The sequence below is a fragment of the Oncorhynchus nerka genome, linkage group LG24, assembly GCF_034236695.1.
Source record: "Oncorhynchus nerka isolate Pitt River linkage group LG24, Oner_Uvic_2.0, whole genome shotgun sequence".
NCBI lineage: Eukaryota > Metazoa > Chordata > Actinopteri > Salmoniformes > Salmonidae > Oncorhynchus > Oncorhynchus nerka.
The window spans coordinates 76824837-76848308 of NC_088419.1; the positions used below are offsets into that span (position 1 = coordinate 76824837).

The 23472-nt window shown below is 43.3% G+C and overlaps 1 protein-coding gene and 1 pseudogene across 1 annotated transcript; one reads left to right on the forward strand and one right to left on the reverse strand.

Moving 5' to 3' along the window:
- The first annotated feature begins 395 nt into the window (after window positions 1–395).
- On the forward strand, window positions 396–5947 carry LOC115108761 (meprin A subunit beta-like; annotated as a pseudogene).
- A 299-nt stretch (window positions 5948–6246) lies between these two features.
- mcm3l (MCM3 minichromosome maintenance deficient 3 (S. cerevisiae), like) lies at window positions 6247–22377 on the reverse strand. Its single transcript, XM_029633132.2, has 17 exons — window positions 22155–22377; window positions 21942–22054; window positions 17436–17644; window positions 17126–17256; window positions 16766–17004; window positions 16498–16606; window positions 14585–14738; window positions 14128–14259; window positions 13692–13900; window positions 12786–12960; window positions 12344–12470; window positions 12034–12184; window positions 9355–9495; window positions 9144–9229; window positions 7109–7185; window positions 6848–6920; window positions 6247–6551 (listed from the first exon to the last, which is right to left on the reverse strand). Exons 1-17 carry the CDS (start codon window positions 22212–22214, stop codon window positions 6341–6343), a joined length of 2397 nt encoding a protein of 798 aa, XP_029488992.1. The 5' UTR covers window positions 22215–22377; the 3' UTR covers window positions 6247–6340.
- Between the last annotated feature and the right edge of the window lie 1095 nt (window positions 22378–23472).

A 23472-nucleotide genomic window follows, 5' to 3' on the forward strand; every position in this document is an offset into this window, starting at 1 on the left:
AAGGCTGGAACTGCTGCATATCGGTGGTCACAAACTGCACCCAGACTAAGGCTGGAACTGCTGCATATCGGTGGTCACAAACTGCACCCAGACTAAGGCTGGAACTGCATATCGGTGGTCACAAACTGCACCCAGACTAAGGCTGGAACTGCTGCATATCGGTGGTCACAAACTGCACCCAGACTAAGGCTGGAACTGCGGTGGCAAACTGCACCCAGACTAAGGCTGGAACTGCTGCATATCGGTGGTCACAAACTGCACCCAGACTAAGGCTGGAACTGCTGCATATCGGTGGTCACAAACTGCACCCAGACTAAGGCTTGGACTGCTGCATATCGGTGGTCTTTGACCCCTTCTCTCTTCTTGTGCTTGTGATTACCGGCAGTCTTAGAGCCATGGCTTCTAAATGGATTGTTCTGGTCTTCAGTATGCTCTGGTGCTTGGTACCCTTCCTATTCCATCACTAATGTCATTTCATGTAAAACACTATATTACCTATGTTACATTAAATTGCTCTGACCAACTGTATTTTTGTGGTGCCTGATACAGTTACTGTATTTGTCATAATTGTGTAACAATTTTGCTTTCTTTTTTTCTCAGTTTTGTGTGGTCACATTTCTAATCTTGTTACATTTTAGTGCAGACCTGTTGCATTGCACTGTTTTCTTTTCCTTGTTTATCTGTTTTCTTGTTTGTTTATTGCCTGCTGTAGTCAGCAGCATCCCGGCTCACAGGTGAGTGAAACCTCTTATCGTTGTTGTTCATAACTATGACTCATAGTGGTGGTAGAAATAATGTCAAGCAATTGTGTGCTGTGGTTGACTTAGACATTCTCTTACCTGCAGAGACTGATGTGGATGAGGGACACGGACACGACTGGGACATCTTTGACGTCAATAAAGGTATATAAGAAAATAACTTTATAACATGACTGTATGTATAGATAGTATCTCTGTGTGCTGATTATCATTTGCAGAGGCAGGATTGGACCTGCTGGAGGGTGCTATTGTAATAGATGAGGTGAGTTTGACAGCTCATCTTTTCCTTTACTTGAATAATGATATGGATTTCTCATAGCCTGCCAATAATATCTGGTCATCACTGATCACCATGAGGGTGTTGTGTCTGATTGCACTGATTGAGAGTGTGTGGTTCTCTCTGTTTAGACTGACAGCAGAAACACTATTCTTTGGGAGCAGTATCGCTGGCCTCAGACTGTACCCTACTATCTGAAGGACAGCCTGGGTGAGAAATAGTACACTTCAATACTTCAAACATAGCTTTGGTAAAATACATTTAAATCAGTGTGACAAAATTCAATGCAAAAATACATTTAAATCAGTGTCAAATTTCAACACAAAAATACATTTAAATCAGTGTGACAAAATTCAATACAAAAATACATTTAAATCAGTGCAAGGAAATTCTATACAATTTTGAAATATATATTTCTGTGTGTGTGTGTGTGTGTGCGCGCGCATGCGTAGACATAAATGCTAAGGGGGTGATTCTGAAGGCCTTCGAGCAGTACAGACTGAAGACCTGCATCAACTTTGTGCCATGGAAGGGAGAGAATAACTATATATCTGTGTTCCAAGGAACCGGGTGAGCGCACACGCATGCATACACACACACACACGGACACCACAATGTCAGAAGCCAATACATTTTTGAACAATTATAAATTATAATTCTATTCTTCCACTCTATTTTCCATATCTTTCTCTCTCTCTATCTCTAATAAAATTTATATTTAAGGACTTTATTGGCATGGGAAACATATATTTACATTGCCAAAGCAAGTGAAATAGATAAGAAACAAAAGTGAAATAAACAATAATAAATTAACAAACAAAATGTTACAAAAGTTCCAACAGAATAAAGACATTTCAAATATCATATTGTATATATACAGTGTTGTAACAATGTGCAAATAGTTCATGTACAAAAGGTAATATAAATAAACATATATATGTTATATTTACAATGGTGTTTGTTCTTCACTGGTTGACCTTTTCTTGTGGCAACACGTCACAAATATTGGGATTGCACACTGTGGTATTTCACCCAGTAGATATGGGAGTTTATTTGTTTTCTAATTCTTTGTGGGTCTCTCTCCTCTCTTTAGGTGCTACTCCTCAGTAGGTAACAGGCAGGTGGGGAAGCATTTCATTGACTGAACATTGCATTATTTCCCTTTTTAGGAAAAGACCATAACTTCCTGATCCACGGTGAGTCAGTGTCGAGTGCTCTGAACGTGTCCTATGACTACGGCTCTGTGATGCACTACAGTAAAACAGCCTTCAACATCGGGTCAGAGCTTCATGGACGTGATTGGTCAATGCATGGAGTTCAGCGACAGTGACCTGCTGAAGCTCAACAGGCTCTACAACTGCAGTGAGTCCTCACCTGTCAATCAATATCAATCAAAAGTCAGATCAAAAATCTATCAATCAGCCAATAATGTACTGTAACTCAGGAGTTCATTAGACTGAACTTGTGTGTGATGGTAAGATATACATACACGCATGCACACAGAAGCTTATGCATGCGCACACACTTTACTCTGAAGCAAGGCCCAGAGACCATAGTCCTAGTGTAACATGATAATCATGCCACTATAACGGCACCTCTACTTATCTGCTGTTCTCCTAAAGAGATAGAGAATGGCCAGGAAGGTCAATGCCCTCCAACGTGTTTTTTTGTTTGTCTCTTAAGATTCAGTGGAGGGACTTTGGTTGATTAGTTTTCAGAGGATCACAACATTGAAGTACCCTGTAGCACCATAATGATAACATCTATTTGAGGTCGATATCATTAACATCCTAATTGATTTTATAGAAGATTAAACATTTTCTCCCATTACAGAATATGCATATTTTTTGATCCATGATCAGTTTGTCTCACTCAAATGTTTTATTTCTGTTTCCAGGAAAAGGTTATTTCATGCACTTCAGTACGGTTAAGGGTAACCATGGTGACCAGGCCAACCTGGAGAGTCGTCTCTTCTACCCCAAGACAGGTTCCCAGTGCTTGCAGTTCTACCTCCACAACAGCGGGGGTGCTGATGATCGACTGAACGTGTGGGTGCGGGAGTATGACGACGCCAACCCCAAAGGAAAACTGAGGCTCATCCAGAAAATCGATATCACAGGTTTGACATCACATCTCAGCTCATACAAAACAATGTTGTACAACAGTATAGAGCAGGGGTATTCAAATCTTACCCTATGAGGTCTGGAATACTGCTGGTTTTCTGTTCTTCCTGATAGTTAATTGCACCCACCTGGTGTACTAGGTCTAAATCAGTCCCTGATTACAAAGGGGAAGAATTGTAAAAAGCAGAGGAGCTGGCTTTGAGCTCCAGATTTGAATTTGAGGGGTATATGCTGACCACACCGCTCGCATTGCAAAATAAATGTACACATACATGTTATTCAATCATTGCACCCACACTGCTCATGCGCGTCTGCGTAACCGGGCACTAAAACAGAACTTGGTTCTATTTGTGACGCTTGACGCGCTGCAAGTACCATCTCTCCCATCTCCTCATTGGTTTTTAGGAGCATATACCCAGGTGCCATCTCATTTGTTTTTAGGAGAATATACCCAGGTGCCATCTCATTGGTTTTTAGGAGCCTATACTCACATTGGTGATTGAAAGATGAACTTGAGGTCCACACTCCAGTCCAATTGATGGTGGTAATGCACCTTAAAGTTGTTTGCTAATTGCCATATACAGTCCAAAGAAGAAGAAATTATTAGAAACTAACTTGGTTTACCCTTTTATCTGGGGATTAATTGTCAGAGTAGATCACCTTGTGCATTTCAGGTAAAATAACAACCCAATGTTTATATCCCAGGTCAAATTAGCTAACAGCAGCAAGCGAACTTGCTAAATTGCCATAAATGTTTGCTTATCAACCTGTCCCCAAATTAATATAGTTGGTTGAGAGTTCATTTTGATATTTCACCTTGCGTGTCCTGATCGAGTCAGGTGTGGGGGGACAAAATCAATATGCGTGCGGTCTGCTCAGCATGTACGTTTATAGGGTTTGTGTGGATGTCTGTTTCCTTCGGTCCTACAGGTGGCATCAGAGACTCCTGGGAACTGTACCATGTGACCCTGGATGTGAAGATGAAGTTCCGGGTTAAGTTTGAAGGCTTGAAGGGCACAGGGGCATCCACCGGAGGGCTCTCATTGGATGACATCAACCTATCAGAGACAACCTGCCCGCAGCACATCCGTGACTTCGCCGGTCTCTTAGAAACCACACCGACAGGTGTGAACATCTACAGCCCACGCTTCCTGTCCCCCAGTGGCTACTCCTTCATGGTGAGTGTCAAGGTCAAAATAGTAACAAGGTTGAGACGTGAATTTTCTAATATGCCATAACTCTTTGAATAAATGTGGTAGAATTCAACAAAGGGACCAGCAATCCTAGCAATGATGCTGGTGCCATGAATTTGTTTATTTTGGGAAGCTGTTCTTCAGGGTGGCAGGTAGACTAGCGGTTAAGAGCTTTGGTACTAGTAACTGAAAGGTTGCTGGTTTGAATCCCTGAGCTGGCAAGTTGGAAAAATATACCGTTCTGCCGTTGAGCAAGGCAGTTAACTGCTCCCCGGGCACTGATGACATGAACATCGATAAAGGGTTAAATGCGGAAGACACATTTCAGTTGAATGCATCCGCTTTCCCTTTCTGCATTTGAATACATCATTGATGTCCTGGCCTGGTAATAATGAACTACCTAGGTGAGCGTGTACATCAATGGCCGTAGCAGCCCAGGTAGCATGGCCATCTACTTCCACCTAACCTCCGGCCCTAAAGATGACTCCCTCACCTGGCCCGGTCCATGGCATCAGGCCAACATGGCCCTGATGGACCAGAACCCGGACATCAGACAGAGAATGTCCAACCACCGCATGATCACCACCGACCCCAACAAGCTGTCCTCAGATGGTGAGAATGCGTACACAAAAAATGCTTACAGTATGCCAAATAATAGCATATCATTGGCTCTCTGTCCTTCATAGAAGCAGCAAGGTCTTCCAATCTGAGACAAGCGTGAGGAGACTCAAATTAGACTAGAAACAGTTAGGGAGACAGGTGTGGGAGAACCTGAAGTCAAATTGTTTCTATTGAAGATTTTCCTTCTCTCCCCCAGGCAATGATTTCTACTGGGACAATCCCCTTAAGGTGGGAAGTCTGGTAAACGGTTCTGATGGCAGCCAGTTCTACCGCGGGCCTGGTACCGGAACCAGCAGCTACCTCACCCACAGCAGGTTGAAGAGCAGGAACTTCATCCAAGGAGACGACACCATCTTCCTCCTCGGTCTAGAGGGTAAGACATTACATTCCCGTCGCTGGAGAAGGCTCTTAACCATACATTCCCAATCGTTCCTTAGCTCTAGTCCCAGGTCCGTTTGTGCCATCTTACAGCGTAACAATGACTATAGCAGTTGGCAAGACAGAGAAACAGATCTCAGACCAGACTACCTTGACCTCTCACTCTGTTCTAAACCAGTGTTCTTAACCCCAACCTCTTCAGATGTGTCTGCACTGCTGGAGACCCAGCCCCTTCCTCATTCTGCTGTTCATCAGTCTGAGAAGAGCACCGTAGTATCACCCAGCAGGGAGACCAACACGCCCACAGTGGTGATGGCTGTGTCCATGAGCTTGGCGGCGGTCATGTTTGTGGTTGCCATGGTAAGCGCGGTGTACACCAGGAGAATGAGGAGACCGGAGAGTGACAGGGACGTGATCGTTGTGGAGAACATCTAGTACTGCGAGTGACAACCAATCTAAAATGGCTTTACTTTTCCATCGACAGATTGTTGAAAGTGCTCCTGAAGAAACTTGACAGAAACTAGAATATAGCCTAACAAACACTCGACTGTCTGAGGAGAATCAATAGATTGGAAAATGTTAGCTATAAATTATCAATAAAAATTTTTACAAACCAGAAGTGAGACTTGTTATGGAATATCTTTACAGGAAAATCTGACAATGACCTTCCATCTCTTCATAAGAAACCGTGACCAACAATCGAAGATACAATGTATGTTATTGTAAGTGAAATTGATCCATTTTATGTAAAAAAAAACTACCTAATAAAACAAACTAGTCTTGCTTCCAGTTTGCAGTTAAAACTACTACCATTCACTGGTTCCTGGATAAACTCCACACGTACAGAGGGCCTTTCAATAACTCCACATTTACATTTGAACAAACTCCAGACCACATTTCATGCTCAACCCATTTATTAGAGACAGTTCATGATGACCATGAGTAGACCAGACAGGTTGGGACTGGCTCTTGTGATTGGCTGCCCCAGCTCTAAATTAGGAAGACCACGCCCTCTGACATCATGACCTGGTTGTCAGCCTGCATGCGCCCCAGCAGCTTCTCTACCTCCTGCTCGTCAAACTCATGGTCGTCCTGACCGTGTGTGGTCTTATTGACCAGGGTCAGAAGCTCCGTCACCGCTACAGACTGGGAACGTGTAGTCTGAAAGGCCTTCATCAGAGCAGCCTTAAACAGCTTCAGCCTGGGCAGGAGGGGTTTGAGAACACACAAACAAACGTCGTCCCACCTTGACTGTCTCTGAAGAGCGGATAAATGGGCTAATAATTTTTTACATTCTTCATGCCATTCTTCCTGCAACAGGCTTAGAGGTTGATTTTGTTTAGTGTTTGAGCAGTACCAATCCCTGACAAGGTGTAGCCTACCACTAAAATCACCAGTTCTGACAGTAGAGTAGCTAAGTGGTGCAGTACTCTGTGACCAGTAAGGTCCAGTAGAGGTAAGGTTACTGAAATAAAAAGGAGTAGAGTGGAGATGTACCTGTCCTGTCTGATGTCCTGTCCTGTCCTCAGGCTCTGAGAGGTAGTATTCTTGTGTTTCAGAATAGACTGGGCTAGGAGGGAGAAAGAGAGGGATTAGAAATGTATGATGATTCTTAGTCATCAAAATAAAGTATTTACAATGGTGCAGATGGAGAAATGGTTTATAACCCTAAGAACTGAGCTCTATTGGTGACCAGGTGGGGTACAGACAGACCTTGTACGTGCAGGGTGTGTGTGTGTGTGCGCGCGCGCGCCTTACCGTGTTCCTCATCCTCAAACTCATAAGGGTCAGACTCTGCCCCAGCATCTGTCACGTCCATGTTTTCCTTACGCTTCCTGGTCATGAAGGAAAGGAGACAAAGGCAGCCATTTAAGATTATTCACACCTAGTCTTTGATGCAACCAATCTCTCCAGTTCCCACATCCTTGAGATAAGCCTGTATTCAAAAAATTTCAGTAAGCGCACTCATCTGGGATCAGGTTCCCTTGTGTCTATACAGTGCCTTGCAAAAGTACTCATCCCTCTTGGAGTTTTTCCTATTTTGTTGCCTTTCAACCTGTGATTTAAATAGATTTTTATTTGGATTTCATGTAATGGACACACGAAATAGTCCAAATTGGTGAAGTGAAAAATTACTTGTTTAAAAATAAGAGTGCTGAGTGCACATGTATTCACCCCTTTGCTATGAAGCCCCTAAATAAGATCTGGTGCAACCAATTACCCGTCAGAAGTCACAATTAGTTAAAGTCCACCTGTGTGCAATCTAAGTGTCACATGATCTCAGTATATACACACACACCTGTTCTGAAAGGCCCGAGTCTGCAACACCACTAAGCAAGGGGCACCACTAAGCAAGGGGCACCACTAAGCAAGGGGCACCACTAAGCAAGGGGCACCATGAAGACCAAGGAGCTCTCCAAACAGGTCAGGGACAAACTTGAAGTAGAGAACAGGGTTGGGTTACAAAAAAAAGAAAATCTAACTTTGAACATCCCACAGAGCACCATTAAATCCATTATTGAAAAAATTGAAGAATATGGCACCACAAACCTGCCAAGAGAGGGCCGCCTACCAATACTATCAGACCAGGCAAGGAGGGCATTAATAAGAGAGGCAACAAAGAGACCAAATATAACACTGATGGAGCTGCAAAGCCCCACAGCGAAGATTGGAGTATCTGTCCATAGGACCACTTTAAGCCGTACACTCCACAGAGCTGGGCTTTAAGGAAGAGTGGCCAGAAAAAAAGCCTTTGCTGAAAGAAAAAAAATAAGCACACACATTTGGTGTTCGCCAAAAGGCATGTGGGAGACTCTCCAAATAAATGGAAGGTGGTACTCTGGTCAGTTGATACTGAAATTGGGCTTTTTGGCCATCAAGGAAAACACTATGTCTGGCACAAACCAAACACCTCATCACCGAGAAAACCCATCCCCACAATGAAGCATGGTGGTGGCAGCATCATGCTGTGGGGATGTTTTTCCATCGACAGGGACTGGGAAACTGGTCAGAATTGAAGGAATGATGGATGGTGCTAAATACAGGGAAATTCTTGGGGGAAAACCTGTTTGTCTTCCAGAGATTTGAGACTGTGACGGAGGTTCACCTTCCAGCAGGACAATGACCCTAAGCATATTGTAAAAGCAACACTCGAGTGGTTTAAGGGGAAACATGTAAATGTCCTGGAATGGCCTAGTCAAAGCCCAGACCTCAATCCAATTGAGAATCTGTGTTATGACTTAAAGATTGCTATACACCAGCAGAACCCACCCAACTTGAAGGAGCTGGAGCAGTTTTGCCTTGAAGAATGGGCAAGAATCCTAGTGGCTAGATGTGCCAAGCTTATAGAGACATACCCCAAGATGCTTGCAGCTGTAATTGCTGCAAAAAAGGTGGCTCTACAAAGTATTGACTTGGGGGGTGACTAGTTCAATTATTTTGTCTTATTTGTTGTTTGCATCTTCAAAGTGGTAGGCAAGTTGTGTAAATCAAATGATAAATTCCAGGTTGTAAGGCAACAAAATAGGAAAAACGCCAAGAGGGGTGAATACTTTCGCAAGTCACTGTACTAGAACGGTCACCCCCATCGTCTGACGCTCTAGAAGAAAATCGTCCATGACCTGCCAGAACCCTAGATTTGATTTAGTTTGTTTTTATTGAAGCCTCAGATTCTCGTAATGAAAAGAGCAATATACAATTTATTGTATATTTTTTTCATTATGAGCCAAAATGCTGAACTGATCCTATAACCAGCATTCTTAGTCAGAGCTGCTTTTTGAATATGGGCTCAGACCTGGTGCTTGTCCTCTGACTGGCCACTTCCTGGCTCTGAGTCACACCCATGTCGTCCTCTACAACCTTCCTCCTCTTCTCCAGAATCTACATGTAGATAGGACAGTATACATAGCAACATGAATTAAAACCTATCCATAAAGTTAATCATTTTGTCTCCAAATTAAATGAAGGAATGTATCCAGTGTCAAACTGTTTGATCCCAACGTTACCTTCTTAAAGTAGGCAAACTGCATGAGCTCCAGGGCAGCCTCCGCGTCAACCAAGTCTGTGGTCTTGCTCATACGTGCTTTGGCGTGGGCAGTGGACAATCGTATCATTGTCTCTAGCGCTCGGGCTGTCACCGGCATTGTCTACATTGCAGACAACCCATCAACACAAAGTACAATGTCTATTTGAAGCAGACATTGCCAAACCAATAGTGCATGTTTCCATGATTTATTGATTGCCTGTATCATCATTTTACATACAGGATTGTAAACTGGGCATAACAAGCAGGAAAGGATTCCCAATGCAATAATAACAAAGGTATTCCATAATTCCTAAACAGCTTTTAGACTCTAGTAAAGTGCCGGATAAGATACACAAGTATGTGGACACCCCATCAAATGAGTGGATTCAGCTATTTCAGCCACAACAGTTGCGGACAGGTATTAAAAAAATAAAAAGCACAGCCATGCAATGTCCATAGACAAACATTGGCCTTACTGAAGAGCTCAGTGATTTTCAAGGTGGCACAATCATAGGATGCCACCTTTCCAACAAGTCAGTTCGTCAAATTTCGGCCCTTCTAGAGCTGCCCCGGTCAACTGTAAGTGCAGTTATTTTGAAGTTGAACGTCTGAGCAAAAGCAGCTCAGGAGTGAAGTGGTAGGTTACACAAGCTCACAGAACGGGACCGCCAAGTGCTGAAGCACGTAAAAGTTGTCAGTCCTCGGTTGCAACACTCACTACAGAGTTTCAAACTGCCTCTGGAAGCAAAGTCAGCACAAGAACTGTTGGTCAGAAGATTCATTAAAAGGGTTTCTATGGCAGAGCAGCCGCACACAAGTCTAAGATCACCATGTGTAATGTCAAGCATCGGCTGGAGTGGTGTAAAGTTCACTGCCATTGAACTGGTGCAGTGGAAACACTCTAGAGCAGTGGTCACTTTGAGTCTAAATGCATGCTGAGATCTACCGCTCGGATTTTTTATTACCATGACTTCAATGTAAGCCTATGCAACAATAACCTATTAAAAACAGTTATGTAGCAATGAGGTTTGTGCACTAAGCTATAGGCCCAATACATTATCACCACATACTGGCTTTGCTTGAATTTATCTGCCAATGCATTGTTTGGAACATTTAAAATTATATTTCAAAGTTTGAGGCAGGCTATATGATCACACTGGTAATAGATCCATTGTTGTATTACTTATTTTACTGGGCTGATTGTGCCTGCATCTGATGGTCAGCCTCAGCGGAGGGAGAGAGCAGCAGACTGAGGGACCGTCTCTCAACATCCCTCCGCTTAATCTCCTTTTCCTCCACTGACCAAAGGTACACCGTCTTACATTTACATTTAAGTCATTTAGCAGACGCTCTTATCCAGAGCGACTTACAAATTGGTGCATTCAATCTTCCAGCTTATGGTGAAACGAGTCGCACCGCATTACTTCTGCCTCATGGACAAATTCATGTTGTTACGTCAATTAAGAGAGAAAGTTAAATATTCCTTGATATTAATAACGCAAGCTTATAGATACACTTTCCTACTCGTTCATTACTGCTGCACTGCTTGTTGTAGCACTGAGTGGAAATAGGAAGAACATGCATTTTATGGCTTATAAAAGTGTTGAATACGTGTTGACAGTGCTGAGTAAGAAATTAAACATGAACTCACTCAAAAACAGCAGCTCTGCTGTATTCGTTAACAGTCTCTCTCTAGTCATGTTTGTTAATGTTTTGAAATCAATTTTGCCGTAGCTTTCTTTTATGCCTGCTACGTTACTGCAGACTCGGTCATCTGAGCAATCTGATTAGCCAGCAGAGGCATAGTGCACTTGATTTCCTCTCCAAGTCCACCGAAAAGGCAGAGTTTGTACCTTCAGACACATGAAATGGCAACAGTTTGACTACCCGGCGCGCAGGGAAGCTGAATTGGCTGCACTTATCACCAACAGCCCAAGACTAATTAAAAAATAGGAACAGAAGGTTTTATTGTTGGGTTTTTTACAGAAATGTTTGGAGATCAACTAGAAATGCCTTGGAAATTGACAAGTCCGGTTGGTGACCACTGCTCTAGAGTAATGAATCACGCTTCCCCATCCAGGAGAACGCTACCTGCCCAAATGCATAGTGCCAACTGTCAAGTTCGGTGGGGAAGGCATAATGGTCTGGGGTTGTTTTTCATGGTTCGGGATAGGCCCCTTAGTTCCAGTGACTGGAAATCTTAATGCTACAGCTTACAATGATATTTTATACAATTCTGTGCTTTGTGGAGGGTCCTTTCCTCTTTCACCTGACAATGCCTCCTTGCACAAAGATAAGTTTATATAGAAATGGTTTGTAGAGATCGGTGTGGAAGAACTTGACTGGCCCGCACAGAGCACTGACCTCAACCCCATTGAACACCTTTGGATGAATTAGAACGCTGACTGCGAGCCAGGCCTAATCACCCAACATCAGTGCCCGACCTCACTAATGCTCGTGGCTGAATGGAAGGAAGTGCCCACAACAATGTTACAATATCTAGGGAAAGCCTTCCCAGAAGAGTGGAGGCTGTTTTAGCAGCAGGGAGGGGGGGGCAACAACTCCATATAATGCCCATGATTTTGGAATGAGATGTTTAATTAACGAGCACATACCACCACAAACTTTTGGTAATATAGTGTATGTAAGTACTACAGACCCTGGCTGATTCAGCGTTCACTTGGTCATGGCTGCGGAGCTTGGAGTACTCCTCTGCTATGTGGTTTGAGGCCTCCTGGGTTAGAACAGGCTTCACCAGCTTAGCCACGTGGATGTACTTCCTGATAAACTCCATGGTAACTACTTTCTCCCTGGAGGATGACAGACACCATCATAAAGGGGTTAACACACAAAGCCATGGATTATCAGAAAAAGGCAGGGGTTCTATAAGAAAGGCAGGGGGGGGTTCTATAAGAACATAATGTGTAATGTACTACGAGTGTAATAACGGATACTTTTTTGCTGGATACTTTTTATTCCGGTGTCCGTGCAGGACATTGTCCTTCTTCTCGTAGATCTGGAGTTCCTGTTCGGCGGATTCTGTGATGTTGGGGTCCTCCGTGGCGAACACATCCACAGTGCTGCCCATAGGCATGGCTGCAGGGTGCGGGGGCATCAATCAACAGATCAGATAGTGAGCAACAAAAATCCACACACCAGGTACTAAATCAGAAATCATTTCCACTGGTTTGATAAAAATAATCTTTGTTCTTTTGAATGAGAAGCGGTGCATTAGCATGTGTATTTAGTCAGTAGCGTACCCCACCTGTTCCCTCCTGCTCCCCTGGTGCTCTGTTGCGGTGCATTAGCATGTGTATTTAGTCAGTAGCGTACCCCACCTGTTCCCTCCTGCTCCCCTGGTGCTCTGTAGCGGTGCATTAGCATGTGTATTTAGTCAGTAGCGTAGCCCACCTGTTCCCTCCTGCTCCCCTGGTGCTCTGTAGCGGTGCATGCGTAGAACATGCTCCGAGACCTTCCTGTCACTGTCTGCATCCATCTGGTCCAGAACAATGAAGAGAAGGTCGAACCGAGACAGCAGAGAGTCCTGCAGACCAATGTTCTCCATGGGAGTCTTATACTGGTCGTACTGTAAGGAAAGGTAAGAGAAAACACATAGGTTGTCACAGAGACATGAACAGTGTGTACAAAATGGATTGACCCGCACAAAGAATTACTAACCTACAAATTAACTTGCATCCCAAAAAACAACTTATGTGATCAAGATTTGCGAATCTATGCAAAGCATTGTCCAGGTTGAGCCCAATGACGGTGCATTAAGAAGGCTGTGAGGAAAGTCTATTTATTCCAGTTATTGAGATGGAGGATTATTGGCAAGTAGCTGTGACATCCTGTTATACAGTGCCGTGAAAAAGTATTTGCCCCCTTTATGATACCGAATGTTAATCAGATCTTCAACCAAATCCTAATATTAGAATAAGTCATTGTTTTATTTATCTAATTAAAGTTACGCAAAACATAATTCCCTTGTGTGAAGTAGTAATTGCCCCCTTAAACTCAAACTGGTTTTGCCATCTTTAGCTGCAATGACAGCAACCAAATGCTTCCTGTAGTTGATCAGTTTCTCACATCTCTGTGGAGGAATTTTGTCCCACTCTTCCATGCATAACTGCTTTAAAATCAGTTCCGAGTGTAAGGGGCCAATGGGTGTTGCAGAAATTTGTTTATGAAATATGTAATTGTTATGTTTTCTGTTTACTCAAGATCACTTTATTAAGAAAGGGGGCAAATACTTTTTCACAGCACTATACATGGTCTTAGATTATAAAGACACACTCTGTTAGCATTAGCTCGCCTCACCCTGCCGTAGACTGGGTTAGCGGCGGCTAGCACACTGCAGCGGGCGTTGAGCCTGGCCATTATGCCAGCCTTGGCGATGGTGACACGGCCCTGTTCCATCACCTCGTGGATGGCTGTGCGGTCCATGTCAGACATCTTGTCAAACTCGTCGATGCACACCACTCCTCTGTCTGCCAGCACCATAGCCCCGGCCTCCAGCCGCCGCTCACCTGGAGAGGAAGTGAGAGGGATGGAGACATAGCGAGAAAGGGTATGAACAGAAGTGTGTGCATTGCGTGAGTGGTATGCAGAGTGGGATAATAATTATGGTAAATAGGTGGAAGAGGAAGGAGTATCAGCTTCAAGAATGATATTTTTCTCTGCGGGAATAACAGGATGCAGACAAATAACAAGAGCACAATCATTAAAAATGACATCCCCAAATAGTTCTCCATACCAGTCTCCTGGTCTGTGGTGACAGCGGCGGTCAACCCCACGCCAGTTGATCCACGTCCTGTAGTTGGTATGGCCCGTGGAGCAGTGTGCAGGACGTAGCGCAGCAGCTGGGACTTCGCCGTCGACGGGTCACCTGACCAGAGACCAACCAGGTTAGAGACAACAAACAGAAGAGGCCATGCATTGAGTTCAATGTTAAGCTACATCCCGATGTGCAACAATGTGTAAAGTGTGCACTTGCACACTTCCTGTCATGGATTTGAAAGCATTGGATTGGTGTTAGCTTCAGCTAGATGGAGTTCCCACCAGCCAGAGGGAGTTCCCACCATGGTTAGACCCATGAAGTGTGCAGATGTACACTTGCAGAGAAGAATCAGGACAACCATAGAGCGAGACCACAAAAAAGTATTCGAAATTACTCCAACCCATCAATAGTAGTGGTTGACTATACGACTAACCTATCAGCAGTATGTTGATATCTCCACGGATACGTGTCCCATTCTCCAGGTTGGTCTCGTTGCCCCCCAGCAGGAGACACAGAATGGCCTTCTTTATGTACTCATGGCCATGTATACTGGGAGCCAGTGAGCAGCTCAGATGCTCAAACACATCCTGGAAAACAATCATAACACAGAAAACTGACATGTGTATGACTGAAGAGCATTGGTATCAAATGAGCCAACTGGTACACAGTGCATTCAGACCCTTTGAGTTTTTCCACATTTTGTTACTTTTCAGCCTTGTTCAAAAAAGTATGAAATAAAAATCCTCAATCTAGACATACCCCATAATGACAAGCAACAGCAGGTTGGTCATTTTTGCTCATTAATTTACATAAGTTTTCAGCCCCTTTGCTATGCGACTCGAAATTGAGCTCAGGTGCATCCTGTTTCCATTAATCATCCTGGAGATGTTTCTACAACTTGGGAGTACACCTGTGGTAAATTCAATTGATTGGACATGATTTGGAAAGGCACACACTTGTCTACATAAGGTCCCACAGTTGACAGTACAAGTCAGAGCAAAAACCAAGCCATGAGGTTAAAGTAATTGTCACTAGAGCTTCGAGACAGGATTGTGTCGAGGTACAAATCTGGGAAAGGGTACCAAAAAATGTCTGCAGCATTGAAGGTACCCAATAACAGTGGCCTCCATCATTCTTAAATGGAAGAAGTTTGGAACCGCCAAGACTCTTCCTAGAGCTGGCTGCCTGGCCAAACTTAGCAATCACGGAAGAAGGGCCATTGTCAGGGAGGTGACCAAAACCTGATGGTCACTGACAGAGCTCTAGAGTTCCTCTGTGGCGATGGGAGAACCTTCCAGAAAGGCAACCATCTCTGCAGCATTCCACCAATCAGGCTTTTATGGTAGTGGCCAGATGGAAGCTACACCTCAGTAAAAGGCATATGAGAGCCCGCTTGGAATTTGCCAAAAGGCACCTAAAGGACTAAGACTAGGAGAAACAAGATTCTCTGGTCTGATGGAAGCAAGACTGAACTCTGTGGCCTGAATACAAAGTGTCACGTCTGGAACAAACATGGCACCATCCCTACGGTGAAGAATGGTGGTGGCAGCGTCATGCAGTGGGGATATTTTTCAGCGGCAGGGACTGGGAGACTAGTCAGGATCGAGGGAAAGATGAACAGAGCGATCTTTGATGAAAACCTGCTCCAGAGCACTCAGGACCTCAGACTGGGACCAAGGTTCACTTCCCAACAGGACAACAACCCTAAGCACACAGCCAAGACAATGCAGGAGTTGCTTCAGGACTAGTCTCTGAATGTCCTCGAGTGGCTCAGCCAGAGCCCGGACTGGAACCCAAGCTAACATCTCTGGAGAGACCTGAAAATAGCTGTGCACCAACGCTCCCCATCCAACCTGAGAGAGCTTGAGAGGATCTGCAGAGAATGGGAGAAACTCCCCAAATGCAGGTGTGCTAAGCTTGTAGCATCATACCCAAGAAGACTCAAGGCTGTAATCACTGCCAAAGGTGCGTCAACAAAGTACTGAGTAAAGGGTATGAATACTTACGTAAATGTGATATTTCAGTTTATTTGTAATACATTTGCAAAAATGTCTAAAATCCTGTTTTTGCTTTGTCAATATGGAGTTGTGTGTAGATTGAGGAAAAACATTTAATCAATTTTAGAATAAGTCTAATGTAACAATGTGGAAAAAGTCTAGGGATCTGAATACTTTCCGAATGCACTGTATACCAAATGTGATGTAACAGTTTGCATGCCAAGAAATGATCCGATCGTCTGATTGTATACAACACCTTTATCGTAATTTAAAATGCTCTACCACAAGATACTGTGGTAGAGTTTCCCATCAGAGTTCAATGCAAGACGCTTTAGAGTCAGTGACTTACTTTAGAATGGGCTTTACAGAACTTCTTGATTTTATTAATATCTTCAGCAGAAAAGGTCGGCACGATTTCTTTACTCATCCGCTTCACGTGATTGGCCAGCAGAATCGTCCTGCATTAAACAGAAGGTTGTGTTCACTAAAATAAAAATGATAATTGACAAGCAACAGGATTTTTTTTTATATACTTCCTGAATTGAAATGTACCCCAACCCGTCATCAAAACTATTTGGAAGCAGAACACATATAGACCTGTTCCCACACCCACCCACCTGAAGGTGCCAGAGGTGAAGCCTCCTTGTTTGGCCGGCAGACAGCGGTAGATCCCAACCATCTGAACACGGTCGCCCGGTTTGACCTTGTCGACCAGGTCATCGTTAGCGATTATGTCCACAGAGCGGGGGAGCTGTCCGGCAGGGGCCTTCTCAGGCATCTCCTGGATGGTCAGGGTCTGGTGGTCCTTATAGACACATAGCCCAAACTCTGTCTCTAAGGGGTTGTTCTCCTCATCCTATAGACCAAGGAGAGAGGTGGCAAAGGAGTTTGTTTGTGTGATATCTGTGGCAGGAATGTTCTAGATAGGAGAGCATGGAGAGGGATAGAGCACCATTCAAAATTGCACAGTTACACACCTTGGTAGGGTATATGGAGCTGGAAGGGAAAGCGTCCAGGGAGGTCAGGTCAGTGTACTTCCTCTCCAAGGTTTTCTTAGTGGCTGGACAGTAGTGGACACTACGGGTGATCTTAGGCCTCACCAGAGAACCTACCACAATGACAAACACATGCAGGCTGTTAGTTATTTTGAGTAGCCTATCCGTTGAATGGGATTGCAGTAGTGTAATTCTAATGAGGAACCAAGAAAGGTTGCGTGGTAAAGAATGGTCAATTGATCAATCGGAATACAACTGGATAATGAGCCATTCAAATTCATTATATACTTACACTTGGTAACGATTCCTTCCACGCAAACCAGGTTCCCGAGATATCGTGCCGTGAGGGTTCGCGGGGTCACGTGCTTGGTTCCAAAGCTACCCTCGAACCCCACATGGAACTCCTCAAACTGCTTGGCGTAGGTTGCGTCGATGGACGCAACAAAGTCCTTCAGAGCTCCTTGGAAAGCAATGAGTTCATTGAAGGAGTCTTTCAGCAATCTGAAAAGAGTATTTAAAAGTATATTTTATAAACAAATTCTCATTTATTTTAAACAAAATAAGGAATACAGGCCTCAAACCAATTACAACATTTTATCCACCACTTGGCATTTGTCACTCAAGGATCAATAAAGGGAATGGAACACTGCCGCTACCTCGCTCTCCAACAAGGTGCATGAATTTATGAGAAAAATTAAGTGAACAAGAAATTCAGTTACTCAGCAGTTCCCAAGCTAGGGGTTTGCGACCCCAAGCTAGGGGTTTGACCCCAAAATCCTGAAAAAGAAATAAAATACATATTCTGGTTAACCTTAATCTGAATAAAATTAATCAAATGTAAAATTCAACCAGAGAGAGCCCTTAGATCATGGGAAAAGGCCACACTTGACCGTTGCACTTGTATCATTCACACTACACGATGACACTATTGCAGAGACTGATAACCAGCCACTAATGATATTGTTTTCACCATGTGTGGGGAGGCAGATGCACAAACTCACAGCAACACCTTTGTAAGAATGTATGCTTTTGCTAGCAATCAGAAACTCCCCGGCTTATGCTCTCCAAATGGACGATAGCTTTGAGGGCAGAGATGCCCATGCATAGGTCCCCACCAAAATCGCTATACATGTCCGAGGATGCTATTCAGGAGGACACATCGTTCTCTCACAATTTCCGAGCATGGAACGACACAGGAGATTGGATGTTCAGAGTGCTGCGAGTCTATATTGACAAAAAACAAATTCCATGGAATCGAATGGTAGGCTTTTGCACAGATAGGGGTCCATCTATGGCGGGCAGACCGCTACACTCTAGTTGCGTCTCCCTCTGCCATATGGAAGCATTGTATGATACACCGAGAGGAACTAGCACTGCTGCATTAGAACTACATCAAACCACATCCACTGCATGTGGCGATGTTAGCAGAACATGACAATCCACCACTTGGCATCCACCACAGTTCTTTACTGAACAAAATATGAACACAACATGTAGCGTTGGTCCCATGTTTCATGAGCTGAAATAAGTTCCCAGAAATGTTCCATATGCAGAAAAAGCTTATTTCTCTCAAATTTTGTGCACACATTTGTTTATTTCCTTTGCCAAGATAATACATCCATCTGACAGGTGTGGCATATCAAAAATCTGATTAAACAGCATGATCATTACACAGGTGCACATTGTGCTGGGGACAATACAAGGCCACTATAATGTGCAGTTGTGTCACACAACACAATGCCACAGATGTCTCACATTTTGAGGGAGTGTGCAATTGGCATGCTCACTGCAGGAATGAACCACAGACCACGTGTAACCACGCCAGCCCAGGACCTCCACATCCGGCTTCTTCACCTGCGGGATAGTCTGACATCCAGTCATCCAAATGGTTGTATTTATATTTTATATAAATATATTTCACACTTGGTGGTTATCGAGGAGTGTTGGACAGATTTTTCACATTGAGAGGGGATCTGTTGTCATTCACAACGGAGGTAAAAAATGACAGACTTGGTTGACTGTCATGACAAAATGTATCCTTGCCTATGTAACAGAGATACAGTGCCGCGAAAAAGTATTTGCCCCCTTTCTAACTTCCGCATATTTTTATACTGAATGTTATCAGAGCTCCAACTAAAACCTAATATTAGATAGGGAACAAATAACAATTACATAAACAAAGTAATGCAACACCCAATTGCTCTGTGTGGGGAAAGTAATTGCCCCCTTACCCTCAACTGGTTGTGCCACCTTCAACCAAACGCTTAATGTAGTAGTCAATGTAGTAGTCATGTCGCTGTGGAGGAATTTTGGCCCTCTCTTTCATGCAGAACTGCTGTAACTCGGCAACATTTGTGTGTTTTCAAGCATGAACCGCTCGTTTCAAGTCCTGCACAACATCTCAAATTGGGATAAGGTCTGGACTTTTACTACGCCATTCCAAAACTTCAAATTTGTTGTCTTTTAGCCATTTTCATGTAGACTTCATTGTGTGTTTAGAATAATTGTCTTGCTGCATGACCCAGCTGCGCTTCAGATCACAGACGGATGGCCTGACATTCTCCTGTAGAATGCTCTGATACAGAGCAGAATTCATGGTTCCTTCTATTAAGGCAAGTCTTCCAGGTCCTGAGGCAGCAAAGCATCCCCAAACCATCACAATACCAAGCTTCACTGTTGGTATGAGGTTCTTACTGTTGAATGCAGTGTTTTTTTTTCTCGCCAGGCATAACGAGACCCATGTCATCCAAAAAGTTGACTCAAGTTCACCAAACAGCTCCTGGAAGCACCTGGATGATCATCAAGAATCTTGGAAGAATGTTCTGTGGACAGATGACAACAACTTTTTGGATGACATGCATCACAAAACTGCATATTTTAGAGTGGCCTTTTATTGTCCCCAGCACAAAGTGAACCTGTGTAATGTTCATGCTGTTTATTCAGCTTCTTGATATGCCATACCTGTCAGGTGGATGGATTACCTTGGCAAATAAGAAATACTCTAACAGACGTAAACACATTGGTGCACACAATTTTATAGAAACAAGCTTTTTGTGCATATGGAACATTTCTGGGATCTTTTATTTCATTTGAGTTTATATTTTTGTTCAGTGTACTTTTTTACGGCAGTGTATTTGATAAACTGAACGAACTGAACGCAAGCATGCAGGGGAAATACAAAAACATTCTACAGACGAGCGACCGAGTCAGTGGATTCAGAGGAAAGAATACTTATTGAAGAGAGAGTATTTCAAATGCGAACCATGCCCCCTTGCCTCGGCTGTGCATGTTTCTAACAGAAAACAGCATCAGTAAGCGTCCCCATGAGTGATGGCTGCTCACCTCCAATGCTAGGAAAGACCATTTTGGGACCTACTTTCCATTTGACTGATCCCTGGCTCAGTTGACATACTGGTAAATTGAACAGCTAAACGAGCTGTCATGTGACTGAATGCTGCAGACAACACATTCATGGGTCACTAACTGGGAACTCTGGGGGGGTCCGACTGGGAAAAATCATTTTGAACTGTCATTCAACTGGGCATTCCAACTCAGGAACTCGGGCCCCTTTGCTAGAGCTCCGACCTGAAGATAATTGACATGATTCTACCTTGTATTTTTGAAAGCATCATCTGCATTAAAACCAAATATCGATCCAGATTGGATGTGACCGCAGAGATTAACAACCACGTCCCCTGACTTAGAAGCGCAACCTTAACATGCATAAAGCACACCCATTTCATTAGTAGTGGTGAATTAAGACATTATGTCTCTCTTTTGCAACTAACTGTCACAGCCCCACATTAAAAGTATACAGAGAGTTAAGACAATCAGAAGTACTGTTACAATTTCTCACATGGTTGGGGTGGGATAATTTTCAAAAAACAAAAAAAAGGGGGTTTAGGGCCACTTTTTTCCTGCACTGTTCAACCAATCCAGTAAATGTGGAGTAAAGATATGTTGCCTTGTTAACAAAGGCTGTACAGTATGGTGGGATAAAACAGATTTTCAATAGAAATTCCTGATCTCACTTGTAGTCATTGTGAGTTGGCTAGCAAAGCTCATGGTAGAAACACGTTGTCTGTCGGGTCTAACAATCATCTTGAGCCAAACTACACGTGCAGGCCATCAAATCAAAGGCACTCCTTTGATATAAAAGTAATTTTTGCCTCAAATTAAAACATGTCAGTCACGTTTGTCACTTTCACAAGTTTGGAGTAATAACATGTTCAACTACTTATGAAATTGGCTTGAATCTAGGTTATGCCTTCAGATTTGGCAAAATTTAACTACTAAGGAGGAATTTTTCACTTCTCAAAACCTGGTCTGTTACTCAAGCCTTCCAGGAAGTCTCAATGTTGCACCTGTGGGTTTAGTGGTCAAACGCAGAAGTTGTGTCACTGGCTCTTCCATTTCCCCTGAAAACGGAAAAACCGGTTGTTGCACGTTTTCTACTAATCACATTGTGATTGATCTCTGAACCTATAGGGGGGGCATTTTGAAATTATACGTGCTATTAGGTATCCTTGGGAAGTCCCCTCCAATCAAGATTATGGACGTTGTAAGGATCTCGGATAGCACTGACAATTTGTTAAGGTATAACCATGATTCGAAATGTAAAATGAGAGGTTAAAACCCTAATCAAGGCTAAGGGCTGAAAAACATTTCGCTGTGTCAAAAAATAAGTTAAATATTTACACTGCCCTCCAAAAGATGGGGGGCTTTCCTCTTCACTCATGTCCAACGTGGGAAAACTCGAGTAACAACTGGGTTGTTGTTTGTCAGGGTCTATACTCACGCTTTGGCCCGCTTCTCGTTCCTCCTTCTCAGGTCGTTGATGTTCACGATGAGGCGGCACCGGTTTTCTGACACCATACTTCTGACCCTCTCATGATAAACTCCTTGATCTTGCTACAAAATAAATAAGCAACACATCTTACATTGCCTCACATTAATAGCCGCACTTTTGATTGATTTTTATGTAACACATTCTACTATCCTCTGTACTTACATCGTCATCCAGAAAGTCCAAGTATTCTCTCTGCGCCTCTCTCAGTTCCAGATCTTCCATCTCAACACCCTCCCAGGGCAAATACAACGGTCCGTCTTCTCCTCCAGGTAAACTGTAGTCTGGCAAGAAGCCGTGGCTAGATTCAGGTTGGGATAATTAAATGTGCAGGTGTGATGGACTGAGAAATCTACAGGTGTTGTTTTACACTTCTAATCAGGGTGAGTGCATGCAGAAAGGAACAGGCGAATCGATAGGATTTATTCTGCCAAAATCTGTCTACGTGAGATAAACCCTTTTTTGTAAGGAGGTATATGAGAGTAGAATTACGTGAGATTTTTTAAATTAAATATATGTTTCGTAATGTTTAAACTGTTAAACATATACTGATATAAATGGATGCACGTGGCATTCTGGCAATGTTGAGTATAACGACGCGTATCTTCCCTCTCATTGGCTAGAATGGTCTGGGCCTGGGGCGAATCGAATCGAACAGTAATCTGAGCCACTGTCATGTTTGGCAACAAGACAGCCTGGTGCATCATCCAGAAACATATTTATCTTTTCCATAAAATCAATGTTTTAATTTTCAAAATAGTTTTCACTGGGAAGGCATATAAAGGGTTTCTATCAAAAGCGATCACTTTTGCGTGTGAAAACACAGTATCCTACTCATGACTAGTTAATGAGTTAATTATGTTTTGAGCCGACTTCGCCCTCGGACAGAGTGGGGCACCGCGCCTGGTTTATGCCGGTGTGAAACACGCCTACACGTGTGCCCGGGCGAGATGAATCGATCCCCCTTGTTGAGGACACGTATTTCCGTCGTTAGAGTTGCCACCCCACGCTTGTGAATATAATATATCATTTTTGGTGCATCTCAGTAGTTGGGCCTTCATCCCTCATTTGCACTAATTAGAAGAACAGATCAGGAAAGGTGAAAGCAATGTGGTGGATCTTTACAAGGGATTTGCTTTCAACTGTCCAGTTATTTCCGATCAATACAGATGAAGGGAAGCAGAGGATGAGAGAGGGATCCACTTAATTGAAATGCACACCGATTTGGCACATTTTATGTTAAATTAATGGATTATTGGAGTTTATTTACCAAAAGTATCATACACCCCAAATATTCAAGTTTTAATGTCATATGCACAAGTACAGTGAAATGCCTTTCTTGCTAGCTGTAAACACAATGCAGTAATCAATAACAATGTTATACTGAAAATATTCTGAACAAAATTTAAACACAACATGCAACAATTTCAACGATTTTACTGAATTACTGTTTATATAAGGAAATAAGTCTATTTAAATAAGG